This window comes from Apostichopus japonicus, chromosome 20 (assembly GCF_037975245.1).
Source record: "Apostichopus japonicus isolate 1M-3 chromosome 20, ASM3797524v1, whole genome shotgun sequence".
NCBI lineage: Eukaryota > Metazoa > Echinodermata > Holothuroidea > Aspidochirotida > Stichopodidae > Apostichopus > Apostichopus japonicus.
The window spans coordinates 35,383,608-35,401,600 of record NC_092580.1 but is presented as its reverse complement, the minus strand read 5'-3'; the positions used below and the strand labels follow the sequence as shown (position 1 = coordinate 35,401,600).

Genomic DNA, 17,993 nt, shown 5'->3' with positions numbered 1-17,993 from the left:
CACAAAAGAGGGCAAATCAGGCTTCAGATTCATTGAATTTAATCTTTACTAATGAAGAAGGCATGGTTTTAGATATATCTTACGAAGACCCCTCCCCCATGGACAAAAATCGTCATTGTACTGTACTCTTCAAATTTAACTGCTATGTTGAGCCGAAGAAAAGCAAGGGTGACTATGTGACTATAAAGGTGAATATGCTGAGCTGAGGAGATTAGTTTCTGATTTTGACCTAGATAATAATTTTTCCTGTTTGACATGTGAAGATAGTTGGACGCTTCTTGAGCAAAAATTAAAGGGATGAAAAAATCCATCCTCTCAACAAAAAGCACAGTGACAAATTTGGTAGACCCGTCTGAATGAGTTCTTTTGTGTTAGCCAATGTTAAGAAAAAGCCTGCAGCTTATAAAACATAGCCTATCTTACTACATTAGATGGTAACAAGCATTTGCTAGGGGTGGAAACCGAGCTAGGTGAGAATGTCGGAAGCTAAGAAGGATTTTGAAAACCAATTAGCATTAGGTAGCTAAAAAGAACCCGAGGGTTCCTATAAGTATGCCAATAGTTAGCTGAAAGTAAGGTCCAGTATTGGTGACTTTGAGACTGATGGTGGAAAAGCTGCAACTGACAAGGAAAAGCAGAGACATTAAACGACTTCTTCTGTAGCGTTTTCACAAGGGAAAATGTGAGTTTAGTCAGAGTTTGCTACAAAAAATATCAAGATTCCTATTGAAGAGAGATTTCATACGATATGGTCATGGAGAAGCTTGATAAATTGAATGTCAACAAGTCAAATGACGTTCAAAGTCTCCAAAATGTTCTACAATGCAAATAAGTGCAAAGTTATGCATCTAGCGATAAATAACCTGTAGCTGGATTATTATATGGGGAATACCTTCCTTGAAGCAGATTCTGAGGAAAAGGATCTTGGAGTCGCGGTTGATGATAAGTTAAAATTTTCTTTATCCATACTGAAAAGCGAGTCAATAAAGCAAACAACACCGTTGGTCTCATCCGTATAGGTCCCTCGTTACGCTTACTGTATTACGCTTACTGCATTGGTCTCTTGTGAGACGTTATCTTGAGTACTACAATGCTGTCGGAGGGCCACCAACTTGTGCCAGGCTTTGAAGACCTAGACCATGATGAGAAAATGGGAAGGCTTGGCCTACCATCTATTGTGTCAAGTCGAAATATCATTGAGACCTATAAGTATGCAATTGTGATTTATATCGCTGCTGACCTCCATTTTCTGTTGGATATGTCTGTAGCTAGGGGCCACAGCTTTAAACTAATTAAAAAATATGATGTAATACCACACTTCGTCTAAAGTTCTTCTCTTCTAGAGTGGTTAATGTGTAGAACGGTCTCTCTGAAATAGTCGTCTCTGCGCTGACGCATTCAAAAACAGATTTGATGATCACTGAAAAGGTCACAGGTTCTTCATCAATCCATTTCCAAAGGATTAGTTTGTTTTGAGTTGAAAGTGATGTTTTTGTTGTATGATCGGTCAACGGGATCCCCGATTCAAGACCGAAGAGGATGTAAGTTCATAACACGAGTGGCACTTGACACAATACATGGAACACTCATTAATTCCGTCCATACCTGTGGCTTTCATAATGTCCATCTTTTTCAAGTACAAATTGTGCAGTTACTTCGTGGATACTAAAACATACATGTCCCGGTAGTTTTAGGTCAATGTATATATGTCTGTAAGTAGTCAAGAATACCGATTTGAGACAAATGTGAGAGAAAAATACAAAGCATTGGCATTATTCTTTTCATAAGTAATATCCTCACCGTTCATAATTATGGCACCGTTACCACTTGTTTTCTCGGGATTATTTGACTCTATACTTTTCTTAATACTTGCCAAATACCAGCAGTACGTTTTTATTCTTTCAATTGCATGTTTAAATTCGTTCTCTTAGCCAGTCGAGTAAGAGATTTTGTTTTGTTTCTCCAGAACTGATTCGCATGCTGGTTCTGTGTTCTTTGCATTGTCTCTCTTCTTAATTGCTGATTTAATTTCAGTACACCATTCTGGATGGTATGGTTCTTTTAATCCTTTTTCTATTTCGTCGGTGCGTGTTTGTTGACTGTATCCAATAACAAACCGTGTGATGCCACACTTAGTACTTCATCTTGATCGTTAGCCAAAAGTTCGGTAACCCATTTACTAAGACTAATATATTTAACAAGGCTTCTCAATTAATCCTCTTAATATCTCAATATAATCATTGAAATATGACGTTCTTTCGAGGGGAGGGGGGGGGGGGGTTCGGATATTGCATGCTGGCTTCGAAGGCGCAAGTCCGTAGCGCTAAGTCATTTTGGCATAGAGTCCAGCTGCCCGTCATCAGGCCCCGGCTGGGGTCAAGAGGGGGAAATCCCTTTGAAGGTTTGCGGTTTTCACCGTTTCAGCTTCAAATCAGCAGATGTTTTGGAGTTAGACGGAAGTAAATTTTAATTAGAGAGAGAAAAACTGCAAACGGGCGGGGGAGGGGGGGGGGGTAAACAAGAAACAGATGGACATAAAGTTAAATTTGACAGCAAAATTGGACATAACAAAGGAGAGGTAACATGATGGGTGTAACAATGGGAGGTACTTAGTAGCGGAGGTGAAAAGGAAATGGAAAAGGGAAGTAGGAGATAAAACTTGTGAATATGGATAGAAAAGAAGAAGAAAGGCTGGAGGGTGGAAGAGGGATAAGAATGAAAAATGGAGGGGGATGTTTAGTCACTCCCTTCTTGGATGTTGACACCATGTGCTTGAATGGTGTGAAGACTTTGGATCTCATGGCGAATTGTATCATTGAGGTTACCTAGAAATGTAATGCCTTGAAGTATCTTATCTAAAATATTGACGCTTCATGTTTTATGCCACAATCATACGTTACTTGTTGTATATTCTCGCCGTCACGCCACGACTTAAATTAGGCATTTCAACTCAATTTTTGTTATTTATTCAAAGGTGTGTTCAAAGTGTGTGCAACCGTTTGTAACCCCGACCTCTTTACCGTTGGTGGTCTTCGACATATCGGACAACAAAAGCTGTAGCACGGTGTTAAATGACATCAGCTATATTCAAAGCAAAGTAAGTGGTATTTTACTAAATCAATATATTGTAACACCGCCCCGATAAGACAGTGTTGTGAATTACCAGATTGGTATAAGAAGGGTTAGCGGCAGGTATAGAGAGGTTCGGAGACAGCGGCTCGAGAGATCACAAATATGTGTTTACCATGTTTTTAACTAGGGTCACTCCGCCGTTACAAGTGGGCAATACAAATGATTGTGTGCTGAACAGCACACAAATTATAACCTACAAGAAATAACACAATATAAGGCAACTTGCGGAGGTGCATATCTCATTGCAAACACCTTTACGAATGCGATGCAAATATTATAATGTGAAACACGTGTACGAACTGGCGAGCCCGTGACCAGGCCTGACTTTTTTTGTGTAAGAATCGGAGATACTGCTTGAGTAAGCTGTTGACATGGTGTTGTAGTGGGCGCCTTCTCCGCTCTATAAAGCCCGGCCCTTCACTCACATATGAATACATCTAAGTGTTATGATAATAGGGCCTTTTCTACTTGTGCACAACAACTATGGAACGTCCTGCCGCCATCACCTCGTCTTAAACCCACTTTTGATTGTTTTAAGTCCCAACTTGAAAACCTCTTCATGTATTTTAGTGACTGGTCTTTTTTTCATTTGTCTGAACCTTGTTTATATTAGTATCAGTAATTCATTGATTGGCTTATTGATTCCTTTTATTATTCTGTATGTACCTTACATGTGTACTTCTTAATATTTTACAATAGTCCCATATACATTTCTTTGAAATATTCTTTTATGTAAAGACTTACATGTATGTCGGTCAGTCGTATTATTATGTTACGTGCGTATATGGTAAGGAGAATAGTGTTGTTAAGGAACTGAGAATCCTGCCGTCTGTTGATGATGTCTGTGTACGTACATTTGTATAGTACATGAATCTATATGCAGTTCGATTGTATCAACGAAATAGCAACTTTAGAATTGAAAACTGTGGAACACATTGAAACATCTATCACTTAGCTTAAGTCCTGAGTTCGGTTAGTTTGACAAGCACTGTGGCAGCTATAATCGTGACAGTGTTTAATATTCTACAGTATAGAAGTCAGGTCTCTATAATGTCATAAGTACAACTTGTGAGAAATCTAGTTCCCTGCCACTGGTAACACGGCGGATTAATGTCGAAATTGTGCCTCATTACTTATTTTGACCTGTTCTTACAGTTCCGTATCTGAAATATGAAAAAAAAACCCAGCAGTTTCAGGAAAGGCAAAGAATTTGTGTAGCGCCTTAACATATCTCCGAGCAAAGGCCACTGTCACATTAATACGAGCGCGCACGTCTACAGACGCCAGGAACTAGACATGTGTTTCTAATGAGATGAAGGCAAATGTTAGGTGGAGAATCATACCTGAATATCCCAATTTATTTGCAGTTACGATGTACCTTATCTGTTATGCATTAAACCTTTTCACAAACCGGCAATTCTTATTATAAGGATTCACTTTCAATACAAAGTCAAGTATTGAAAGCGCCTTCCGCGCTGTAACATGTAGCCTATGTCTCTGGTTAAACGAACACCTGCAAGTGGGTTTCATAAAAAAAATTAAAAAAAAATGTACGGAACTATTCGGGCTGACGTCATCACTCTCTGCTGTGGAAGCGTGTAGGCATAAAACAATACGTTGGTGTTTGTACACAGTCATCTTCATTCGTGAACTCAAATTAGTAAAATTGTCTAATTTTATTTAATTTCTTGTAATTCTTTACACATACATAAAAATAAATAAAATACTCTCAAGAATCACTATGTTATATTAGGCCTATATTGCTGTCATAGCCCTTTGTAGACATTGGAAACTGAAGGTAAGATTGAAAATGAATTCTTACTGAGAATTCTCTATAGAATCCGAGGAGGTTTACGTAAAACTTAATCTAACGTTCGGCTATGAATCTGGATTTCATGAGCCAAGTTACGTCAAGTATTTTTATGAACATCATCGTCGCGTAAATATCCAGATGTGTTTGGAAAAGCAACGCTATGACAATTGGAACAAATTTTGTGTAATGATAAGGTGCAAGCAAGCATTATTGACTTCGAGACATAAGTCACGTAGCCTAGCTTTTATAAGATGTGCATGCAAGGTTAGGCTACTGCTGATAATGTTTAACTTTTCTAGACAACTTTAATAGACCTGTCGTATATAACAAAGGCTCACATGTCCCAACGTTGCACACATGTAACGACGTCAAACTGAAAGAACGTTAAAACAAGTAGGTTCAATACTACCCAAGCGTTTGGACTATACATAACGAGTCTTTATATCTTTCATATTGTTGGATTTGTCATCATTACATCGAAATTGCGGCGATATTAGTAGATTTAGAAGTGACACAGAAACGACGAAACTCACATTTCTCCGAGGGAATCAACTACCGAACTTGTGTAAAATTTAACGTTACTAGTTTGACAGAAACACGTGACTTGGGAGCACACTAGTAACACATATAAACCACATAGTATATTGATATTTAATTTCAATATTTTACTTTTTGTCTCACATGGTTCACTGTTGGGAGAGGTAATGAGAGAAAAGAAAACAAGTATATATAAGTTCAAGTGTTGTCAAATCTTGTGATATGACTCAATGGAAACTTTAGGTCTACTGACAATGGATGAAGATGTGTCAACATATGTTAATGTATCTGCGAAAGATTCAGCTGGATGATTTCAACCATGATAAGAAAAGGAGGCGGTGGCAACATTACAGCAATTCTATCTTTGTACTCTCCAAGCAAAAAAATACCTAAATTTAGACTAACCAGTTCACAAAGTAATTGGCAATTCGGAGACAGTTGAAAAATTATAACAGCTTTGCAGGTATAAATATCAATACAATCTTTTCTGGAAAAGTGTTTAATGAATTGTGTCTGATTCTAAGAAAATAGTCTTCGATGTGTTTATTCGTTTTGCCGTTCTGTGTTTATCTCATTTAATAAGATTCACAGTGAGCCCTTCTGTTGCAGCTGATACTTTCCCATTATAAATATTTAACAGTCTGTATCATTTTTCGTTTATCGGTTAAATTGATATGGTAAAAAGTTTAGTAAGGTTGTAACTTCACAAACCCTTAGCCCTCGCCTAAGTATAACTAGGCGCTAACTATGTCGCCTAGTTAGACCAATGCTACTTGGGTCGACGTTGACGTTAGCAATGTTGATCACCAGGTGTAAAGCGTCTTGGAAAAGTATATAGCTACACACTCCGAAACAAAACGAAGTAGCTATACAAACGACTGCTTGCGAGGAGTGGAAAGCAGGACACAGCTGGTAAATATCCATTAATTGTATAATTATTTCACTTTTCGATAAGAGCCACAACAGCGCAAAGTTTTGGTATTGTATGGTTTAGATGTATAAAAGTTATAGGCATACAAGGCTGCATTGGTGAAAGTGTACGTTATATACGATCAATTCAGTTTCAATAGACCAGGCTATGAATGAGCTATATGTATCACCTGGAAGGAGGATTTATCTCATGTGGTTATTCTAGACCAGAATTTCATAAGGAATAAGAATATCTTGGGTAAAAAGCCCAAATCCTGAACGCACCCCCGAAAAGGGGGGTCTTTCTGGGGGGTCCATTTTTAAGGAAGAAATACCAGAGGTGAAATGTAACACAAATAGGATAAAATTTGGTTATTCTAGACCATAATTTCATAAGGAATAATAATATTTTGGGTTAAAAGCCCAAATCCTGAACGCATCACCCGAAAAGGTTTTTTTTCGGGGGGAGGGGGGTCCTATTTTTAAGGAACAAAAATAAGATAAAACAAACTCTTATTAACCTCAAAATTTAAACCCAGTTAGTAAATTAAGCCTTATATATTGGATGTGGTAACACTGTGGTGGGGGGGGGGAGTATTAGGGGGTCTCTAAAGGACCCCCTATTTAACCCTAATTGCACTGGGGGGAGCCTTATGACATTTTTATGCCACGGATTTTGAACCGTTTGATATATGAATTAGATTCTTTCATGACTCTTTCCCCACGTCTTGCGCACATTTTGACACCACTTTTGTCCATATAGGACCCCTGTAGGGTGAGTTATGTATACCAATTTTGATGACGTCACAGAAATGTTTTCAATTTTAACATTGACTTGTGTACAAAAACGTTATTTTAAATAGGATACAAATACTGTAACTTGGGACAAATTTAAAAGTCTGTTTGCTTTGAAGTACATAACAAGTATGCTTACTTTATCTTCTGAATCGCTATCATCACTGTCGCCTGGAAAGTCTTCACAATCATTATCTAGAAACAGTTCTTTATTGGCTCTATTTATCGTCCACCATCTGCAAAATGCGAGTAGATGCCGCTTTTGGAAAGTTATTTAAGCAATGTTGTTGAATCAGCTAGTGATGGTGACATGATTATTACAGGTGACCTTAATAGATACGTCTTTGTTCCGAAAATGGCAAAAGAAATCCCTCACCTTTGCCAACAGTTTAAATGGTATAATGTGATAGATACTCCTACTCGGATCACTGAAAAAAATTCTACTTGCATTGATCTGATCTTGGTTTCGAACCGGAATAAATTATATTCCTCGGGAAATGTATCGGTTGGGTTTAATAATTATAAATAATTAATGCAAATTTATATAGCGCCAATATCCAGAGGAAAACCAATGTTCAGTGGCGCTAGTGCTTAGCGAAGGCAGTGAAAAAGAGATAAGTTTTGAGTCTGTTTTTGAAAATGTTAACGTTGGGTGCCGACTTCTCACAGTGGAAGTGGAAGTGAGTTCCAAAGAGTAGGAGCGGCATTAGAAACGATCGTCGACCAATTGACTTGAGCTTCCACTTAGGTACATGGAACAGTAGCTGAATTGAGGATCGGAGAGAGCGGGTGGTGGTCTTCCGACTGATCATGCTACTCGTGTATTCTGGTGCTAATCCATGCAGGGCATTATATGTGTTTGGATGCTCTTGCAGTTTATCCTATAGGAAACAGGTAACCAGTGCAGTTGCCGGAGAATAGGAGTGATGTGGTCGAACTTCTTTGAGCGTGTGATGATTCTGGCTGCTGTATTTTGTGTTCGCTGGAGCAATCGAAGCTGATTATCTGGTAAACCATATAGAAGCGAGTTGGCATAATCCAGTTTGGCAGACATGATAGCATGAATGACGGTCTTGCAGGACTTTTCAGTTAGATATTTCCGAATGTGTTCCATTTTGAGAAGTTTGATTGACTTACAAGTACTGGAAATATGTTTCTTGAATGAGTATGAACTCTCAAAAGTGACTCCGATGTTCTTAGCTGAATCAGATAATTTAACAGATGCGGATCCGATGTGGAGGTTGGTAACGTACGAGTATCAAAGCGAGAACGAATTAGGAGCACTTCTGTTTTCAAGTCACTGAGTTTCAGTTTGTTTATGGTAAACCATTCCTTTATGTCTTTAACGCAACCTTCAATAGACGTTATCGCATCCATATAAGTAGACTTGGTAAACGAGAGGTATAGCTGGTTGTCGTCAGCGTACTGGTGGAATTTTAAGTTATGGTGACGGATGATTTGACCCAATGGAGACATGTACAACGTAAAGAGGAGAGGGCCTAAAACGGACTCTTGTGGAACCCCGAAGCGTACCTGTTGAGGTGCAGAATGAGTTCCACCAATAGATACTGATTGTCGTCTATCTGAGAGATAATTATGAGCGTAGCCAGTCATGAGCAATTCAGGTAATACCTAAATGAGCTATACGTTTCAATAAAATGTTGTGATCAATAGTATCAAAGGCGGCAGATAGGTCAAGGAGAACAAGGAGAATATGTTGCCCCGAGTCAAGTGCTTGTAGAATATCATTATGCACAGATAAAAAGTGCTGTCTCGGTACTATGGAACTTCCTGTAGGCTGATTGTAATGGTTCAAGGAGGGAATTCTGTGATAAATAGGTGTTCAGCTGGGAAGCCACAACTTTTTCAGTGATTTTGGAAATGAAAGGAAGATTCGAGACTATAGAGGCGGAGGTTTTTGAGGTTTTCAGGATCAAGTGTTGGCTTTTTTAGTAGTGGTGTAACAACAGCAGATTTAAGTGATTCAATGACAACACCAGACTCCACAGATAAGTTAACTATCGTAGTAATTAATAAGTAATTAATTAATTAGTAGCTTGCCCAAGCATAACTTGTTTAGTGACCATAATCTTGTGTACATGTCGTATAAAGCTTGTCGGATTAAATGCAATCCTAAGATTCTAAAAAAGAACCTATCGTAAATTTATTGATACTAACTTCCAGGCAGACCTTTCCAGCGCCAATCATACTAGCCTATACTGATACTATTGAACAAAATAAGGGTAATAGCAAGCAGATGTGAAAGATCATTAAATCTATTCTTCCTACAAAAAATAAAGCTGCTGTGAATAGGCTTTTGCTCAATGGCAAAGAAGTTGAAACTCCTAGTGGGATGGCTAATGCTTTCAATGGTTTGTTTACAGACATTGGTAATACACTTGCCCGGAAGTTTGTAAATGATGGTGGCGGGGAGTTGTTTGGGGAGTTAAAGTATGTTGACGAATCTTTAAAGTTTATTGAAATTAGTGAGGATATTGTCTACGGCGACGAACAAATTGGTTGACAAATTGGTTGACCGGGTTCAGATTCTTCAAAATCGTGCCTAAATTAGTCCTGCAGGGGTGTGGGCTTCGGGATGTGTATGTTACAGATATTTTTGCTGAACTGAAGTAGCTAAATGTCCGTCAATGTACATTATATGTCAGGAATATTCTAATGTATATATGTGTCCACGGCCTGGCTCCAGATTACCTTACTGATAATACTATTCTACTTAGAGATAGCCATTCGTATAGAACTAGATTTTAGCTGCTCTACTAATGTTTCACTTGCTCCTGTTAAATCTGGGAATGGTATAAGGTCCTTTAAACTTTCTGGAGGCAGGTCGTGGAACAGTCTTCCCCAAATTTAAAATGCTTGCCAAGTGTTTATATTTTTAAACGCAATATGAAAACTTACATATTTTGTTTAATTGTCTGATATTTGTTTGTCTATCTTTTTGCCGTCCTTATTGTGCTTTTGGATGTTTACCGTTTTTCTACTGCATAATATTGTATATGTATTTTGTATTGAGAAAGCAGTGCTTCTGGAAAGCAGTGCTTCTGCACTGAGCAGGGCTACCCTCATTAAAGATGAAAATAATAAAAAAAAAAAAAAAAATTAAGATGATACCAAGTTGAGGCCCGTGACTACCTTGCTTGGAAAAATAAAGTCGCAATTTAAGGACGTTATCATTAACAATTTCGAGGAAGCATTTAGCCTTGCGCAAGATCGTGATACGTAGCGGAGGTCAATCACTGAGCGTGTCGGATAGACGAGACTCAACTTACTACTACAACTACTAAGTTGCGCGTATGTAAGTGGGCATTCATTTGACTTGGCTGTTCTTTTCTAGAAATTCTCTTAAAGCGCGTTCGTAAACACTGATCATTGAAGCAAAGTAGCGCGTGTTCGCGCGCGAATTCATTTGATGTTGCTGATCGCTTTGCTTTGCCGGAACATTAATCTTAGGATTTTCGAGGCTTTATTAAAGAGTATTTTTTTGTACAATTGCGAACTGTGGGGCACAACGAAGGATCTCGATCGCAAAATTGACACTTTTCAAAGGAGACTACTTCGAATATTCTCAACATTAGATGGACCAATAACAATTGGTTATCAAACGATGAGCTCTACAATGAAACCAACCAAACACCTTGGTCATCCATAGTCGCACATAGAAGATTGAGATGTTTCGGTCATGTAGCAAGACTCCAGGAGGACGCTCCAGCAAAGGTTGCTTTAAGAGAAGCATTGAGACATACCTGCTAAACCAGTAGGAAGGCCGGTGACTACCTTGCTTGGCAAAATAAAGTCGCAATTTAAGGACATTAACATTAACAATTTCGAGGAATCAATAAACCTTGCACAAGATCGTGATACGTGGCGGAGGTTAATCACTGAGCATGTCGGATAGACGAGACTCAACTTACTACTACTATCGCTTTGCTTTATATGATGTCTTCACACAATGTTATGGTAGGAATTGACAGGCCCCTTGACAGGGGCCTATGACTGCATCCTTGAAAAGGAAAGGTCAGAGGTCAAAGGTCGATTAATGAATACAAGGACACATGTTGTCTAGACGTGCAACTAGTTCTGTCAAAATAGTTACAATGAAGACAGGTCAAAACTCAAGTGGTATAAGGACAAAATACTCCTTTGTTCAATGCGGAACAATAGAATGAGGGGTGTGGATTTTAACATTGTTATGTAGTGACAAGCAAGAAGGCCTACTCATTAAAGGTGTTTGCGAAAAGATATGCATCTCAGCTGGTTGCCTTCTTGGTCTATGATGAAACAGGCGAATGGGAGAAAACTTGTTCCATCGAGAAAACTAGCTTGTTTTCTCGTTACAATGTCAATCCATTAATTGTACCCGCATCCATTGATAGTATCTGCTCTTGACCATACTCTTAGCTCACCAAGTTGATCTCCTGTTTCAAGAGCCAACAAAAGCGAGACCAATTGGTAGATAAGCACAGAGCTGAATTCTTTGTCCAATATATGATAGGCCTATCCATGTGATCCTTTTCAGTTATAAAAAGCTAAGAGTATTACCTCTACATTGACCCTATAGCTTCCACGAATTCCACTTCTATTGATCGGTATGCATGCAGATCGCATACCGAATGAAGACGAACGTAATATGAAATGTGAAAAGATCAAATTGTCCATCAAAGAACACATTCAAAATCTGACGCAGGAACTAACAGTTGAGCTCGATACACTGCGGTAAGTTAAATAACAGAATCTAAGCTATTTGTCTATGGCATATAATCATCTACCTGTGGGATCAGAATGCTTAGATGCAAACTGATGCTATATTTTCCCACTGTGGAAACAATGTTGAAGCATCTTCGACTGCATATGTTGTACTGCAGATAGCCTACATGTTACATGTTTTTATGTAAGTATTTTAGAAATGTCAGAATATTCTGTCTGCCTGTTTGTGTGTGTGTGGGGGGGGGGAGATTTTTCTTGGGGTTGAAACCCCCAGTAATATAGGTGGTTGAACTCCTGATCTACCCGTTTGGGGATTTCGTTGGGGGGGGGGGAGGGCGAAATTTGGCTTAACATCCGTTCTAGGGAGGGTATAAGGGAAGAGGTTATCAGGGGATTTAGTAAGTTCAAATACAAATGTTTATTAGGTTTCAATGCATTATGACGTTAGAGTAAAAGTCAAACTAATTATGACATTTTAATTTGTCACAGGGAAAGACAGGATGTCTTTAATGTTAACTGTACTATCGTAAGAAACAGAATCAGCTGGTTAAAACAAAGACTACAGCACCTTGCAGAGACAACTTACCATGTTATTACAGCAAGTAATGTGACAAAAAAGGTAAGTCTGTTTGGGTTCTCATAACTCACTGGCCAAAAAAGATAGTGTCCGGTGAATACAAAAGCCACGATCATACTTGAAACACCCTGTAGGAAACTAGCTGCAATGAGCTGCCACCGACGTACAGGAAACTAGCTGCAATGAGCTGCCACCGCCCTACAGGAAACTAGCTGCAGTGAACTGATACAGACATACGTATTTTGGTGTCAAACAGATGAACTAACAAGCTAATAAGCAATCGTGTACACACACTTACCGTATTGATCTATTAAGTTCCTAGATTATTATACCAGCTTGTTGATGAAATCTTCCTCCACAATTATAAACAAGGAATCTTTATGTTACATATTCTTTGCAGAGTACGCAAATCTGGTATGGTGATCTGCTGTAGCTGATACTTCAGAGTGATATTCCTTAAATTGTACTTGTACACCAAAAGTTTAAATATAAACTAATGATAATCCAAAAAACGACAGCAAAACGTAATCAAAGTTAATTTGCATGGAAATGTCGAACTTTGAAAATGCTTTTTGACTCCACAGGGACTAGATGACGTAAAAAGGACCATATTCGACATCATTCTCAACAGCGAGTGTTTCCCTCATACACGTAGATACGTAAAAGAGAAAACAGTCAAACTTTTCCATCAACTACTAAACATGAAAAAAGAAAAACCTGTGATTGACAGAAAAGATATTGAAAAAAGTTTACCTGTGACCGATGTAACAGGAGATGAAAATGCTAACGTAGTCGAGGAGTTGACATTTCTAGCTGAGGTGGTAAGTTTAATTTATTATATCCTTTAAATGTGATTGGAATGAACTGAAACACACGTCATAGGAGATCAACTTTGTGTGTGAGATTATGACGCTTCGTGTATTGCTATAGGCCTATTGGACATTCCATATGAATAATTCATTTTGAAACACCTTGTTTTTTAAAATGACCTGAATGATTGAAAAGAGTGCAGGAGCAGAGGATAGTGAGATGTCTTAAATAATATCATAAAAGAAAAGAGAGTAAAATCCCAGCAGGCTCTGCTCTCTTTACAACGCCGTCTCTGCACCAGTGGCATGTGTAGGATTTCAAAGGTATAGGGGGGGGGGGGGATTTTACCGACTGATTTAGCTAGGGGCCTGAACCTTTATGGAAGGACCAGATGCGAAACAAGTATTTCATATCGTATGGGTTGTTGCCCTTGCTTCATTGAAACTGTGGCCCTCTCCCAGACAACAAAGATATATTTGAAATGGTGCATAGACATATCTATGCTATAATTTAGGACTATATAAGTAGCTCTTAACACAAGGTTGTGCTAATAAATACTTTGTGTTAGGTTGAAAAGAGGAATGGTGTATCATCAAGTAGTGGGCTTATACTTTCCAGGCTGCCATGCAAAAACATCCCTCGACTGAACCATTTTCCTCCAACAGACGATGGGATATGAGGCGAGGTTTGGGACTTTCTAAAACGCCCCCATCCCTTTGGTCACGGTAGCATACTCCATAAAATATCCGCATCAAACTTAATCGTCATGTGGGCTCTTAGTCCTTATTGAAGTTTTAGTAAGCGTATACCCTCACAGAATAGCTAAAACATTGGCTATTCATTGCGCTTCCAATTTTCCGTCTAATGACCATACAGAAATTGTAGATGTTAGCAATTTGAGACGCAGGTTTTCGTCACTTGATCAAAAGTCACTTTAACGCTTTGGTAACCAAATTCTCCACGCTGCTCTTAATAATAGTCTAATATTAAATCCATTGGCTCATTTTACGTATCACGTGTGCTTCGATTCATGCTCTTCAACATACAGATCACACACATAGACTAGAATCTGTGGTTGCGATGAATCGCAGTCACGAGGATCGGTTCGTGTAGTCCTGCTGGCCAGTTGCCAAACAGTTAAGTACAAACGCTGACAAATATCGCCGGAATGTTCTTGCAGCTTGCTATCATTTTGATTGCTGACGTCCACAGAGACCTTCAACATAACTAGCGATGACGAATTCTTAAGCCATATCCGCAGATCGAGATAGAATTATTGTAGTTGAATAGCTGAAATGATCTACAGATAATATGTGCGTGTGAGGAGGGGAGAGGTCAAGAGTTAAATAAGACCCGTGTAAAGTAGGACTACAGCTGTTAGTATTGTTATTGAAGGTTATAAAACTGTTATAAAAAACATTATAAAATTGTACTTAAAAATGTTTTAAAAATGTTATAAAACTAAACTGCTTATTGGGAACACAAACACCAATCGGAGAGTTATGTCTAACCAGTGTATTGAGACTACTCCCGAAGCGAGACAACTCACTTGGTGAAGTGAGACAACTCCCGACAATACCGATCCACAATACCAATTTCCAGCATTTCATGCTTTCTCAAGACAAAGCATTAGAGAATTAAATAACTTCTGACACTATTCAATAGGTGTGTGTGCTAACTTGCGCTAAAGTTAGTCCTGTCATGTTTAAAAGCAATCCATGGCTGAATTGATGAATCAGGCTTTTCATAAACTACCTAAATTTTACAATTTTATATATATATATATATATATTAGTGTTTGCACTGGTTATCCGGGTACCCGGGTACCCGCCCGACGCGTTACTACCCGGTTCCTAATTTATTACCCGAATCCTACGCAAAGTGTGATTTAAAAAAAAAAAAATTGGCAAACCGACGGTTAGGCAGATTTCCCATTGACTTAGTGTGGTGTTAGGCTACAATATGGTCGAAGATAACAGCAATAACGAAGGTACCCGCCCGACGCGATTCTACCCGGTTCCTAATTTATTACCCGAATCCTACGCAAAGTGTGATTTAAAAAAAAAAAATTGGCAAACCGACGGTAAGGCAGATTTCCCATTGACGTAGTGTGTTGTTAGGCTACAATGTGGTCGAAGATAACAGCAATAACGAAAGTACCCGCCCGACGCGATTCTACCCGGTTCCTAATTTATTACCCGAATCCTACGCAAAGTGTGATTGTTTAAAAAAAAATTGGCAAACCGATGGTTAGGCAGATTTCCCATTGACTTAGTGTGTTGTTAGGCTACCATGAGGTCAAAGATAACAGCAATAACGAAAGCTTTCCATGGATATCTTATAACTGCGTCACAATTTCAGCTAATAAACAGATGGCTAGGCTAGATTACCCCCATTGACTTAGTGTGGTGTTAGGCAACCATGTGGTCGAACGTAACAGCAATAACGAAAGTATTCCATGGATGTCTTATAACTGCGTCACAACTTCAGCAAATAAACAGATGGTTAGGCTTAGCTAGATTACTCATTGACTTAGTGTGGTGTTAGGCTACCATGTGGAAGAAATTATTATTTATTCATTCGTTTATTTCATAGAAGGAAAGGCTGACAAGGAATTTTACGAGATGTTTATGGATTATAGACGGGATAATTAATCGCTAGTGGCTTTTTACTAATCGTTTATTCCAAATGCGATCAAATTGCGAATCGCGCAATCTCGCGGCTAATGCGAACCCTGGGCCTGCATAATAGATAGTAGTAGTAGTAACAACTGCATAATAGATAGTAGTAGTAGTAACAACTGTTTTAAGAGCTAAATTGGATATTTATATGGTTTGATCCAATAGACGTGCACGAGCAAGCATAAGCAGCGGCGGCAGTGCGATGTTAGTAGTAATGCTAATTATAATTAAATAATTAATTTATTGACAAGTTAATGAAAGAAACAAAAGCAAATAAAAATTATTGAGGAAGGTTTTATACCTTATCTTACACCTACGTATTTGAACATGAAAACATTGTCAGTAGAGAATATAATGCATTTATTACAGCATCCAATATGTAATTTCTTGAAAATCGTGATACACGAGGGTAAACAATTTTTTTCCGGGTACCCGGATACCCGACGGGTAACGGCCCTCGGGTACCCGGTTCCCGATTTTTGGACCCGTGTAAACACTAATATATATATATATATATATATATATATATATATATATATATCTTAAATAAAATTATATATATATATATCTTAAATAAAATTGAAGATATCGAAAATGCAATTTCTGATATCTCAAATTGAATTGAAGATATCTTCAATAATTAGAGATATCTTTAATTCAATTCGGAATATCTGAAATTACTTGAAGATATCTCTATTTATTGAAATATGGCGTTCCATACGCACGTACACTACAATAAGTACCTCTCGAAGCGCCCGTTGCTATGGTGGCTGTGATAATACAGCCTCGTGCAAACTGACTCAACGATCGGTTTTACTGGCTATCGCTTAGAGTCCACTGCGGAAGTCAAATAGTTAAAATAATGCTTAATTTCCGCGATTGGCTCCCATAAAGCATAATATGTAGGCCTACAATTTGTCGCAGTAAAACTAGTATATATAGGCCTAGTACTAGCCTGGGCTATCACTTTATGGCTGTAACGATACTAGTACAAGTACAAGGTGGCTAAATCACATTTGCTGCGACTTACCCTATTAATTATGGTTAGGCGCTTAAGAAAATATATAAAATAAGCTTGTTCAGAATACCCGGAAAATATCCGGATAAATGCTCGGATAATACAATGAATTAAAGTTCCATATGTCGGCTCGAAGAATACGATAATAAAATGTCCAACGAGTATAAGTTGCGTAGAAACTTTCCGCAAGGTGATGCTGTGAAGTTGCTAGTGACAATTCAATTAAGCGAAGCGCCACCATAAGTTGACGCGCAGCTAAAAAGGCCTCCTAGATCGTCGGAAGTGACACTTCCCAAGCCTTGTAAGCAAGGGCGTCAATCCGATTTGAAACTTGGGGGGGGGGGGGACGTAATCGATTCGAGTATTCCGGCCGCAAGTACTATCTAAGCGGAGCGCCACCATCGGTTGGCGCGCAGCGTATCAAGAAAATTTCAGATTTCAATATCTGCCAGATCGCTGGAGATAGCACTTGCCAGGCTGTATAGCAGCCATCTAGTTGCGTGATTTCGGGAGAAAATTACAAATTCGTCACTCAGGAAATCTGCAATAAAGTTCATGCGGCCTTAATTTTTGGTTGATTATTTCCGTTATTAGTGATTCCAATTGACATGAACATTAGAACCCAGTGCAAGTTGACAAATGATGTGGTGAACTGGAAACCCCAGCCCCATTTTGCCCTATGTTTCAGGATAGAATACCCCTCATTTGTTCGAACCCATGGCAACTAACAATCTGTGAATACATTTACTTCGAAATGGGCACATTATATTGCACCAAGTCGGCCAAGGAATGACTACAGGGCCTCAGATAGAGGCCTATAGGAACGATGCCCCAAAATGTCCCTGGACATACTATAGGAGAAGGAAGTTATCCTCCGCGACTGCATGTGAGTTTCTCGACTTGCCGTCCTGGGAGTCAACCACAAAATTGTCAGTTTGACACCGGCATTGACATTTTTCGACAAATCGGCAAATTGCGCGTGGAAAATAAGGAAAG

At 38.7% G+C, this 17,993-nt stretch overlaps 1 protein-coding gene across 1 annotated transcript in view; it reads left to right on the top strand.

Moving 5' to 3' along the window:
- LOC139960862 (uncharacterized) overlaps positions 1-17,993 on the top strand; it is a 52,131-nt gene that overhangs the window by 15,023 nt on the left and 19,115 nt on the right. The window contains exons 5-8 of the mRNA XM_071959501.1: positions 2,975-3,097; positions 11,766-11,920; positions 12,401-12,530; positions 13,073-13,309. Coding sequence (XP_071815602.1) covers positions 2,975-3,097; positions 11,766-11,920; positions 12,401-12,530; positions 13,073-13,309 — 645 coding nt within the window. The remainder of the gene's footprint in view (positions 1-2,974; positions 3,098-11,765; positions 11,921-12,400; positions 12,531-13,072; positions 13,310-17,993) is intronic.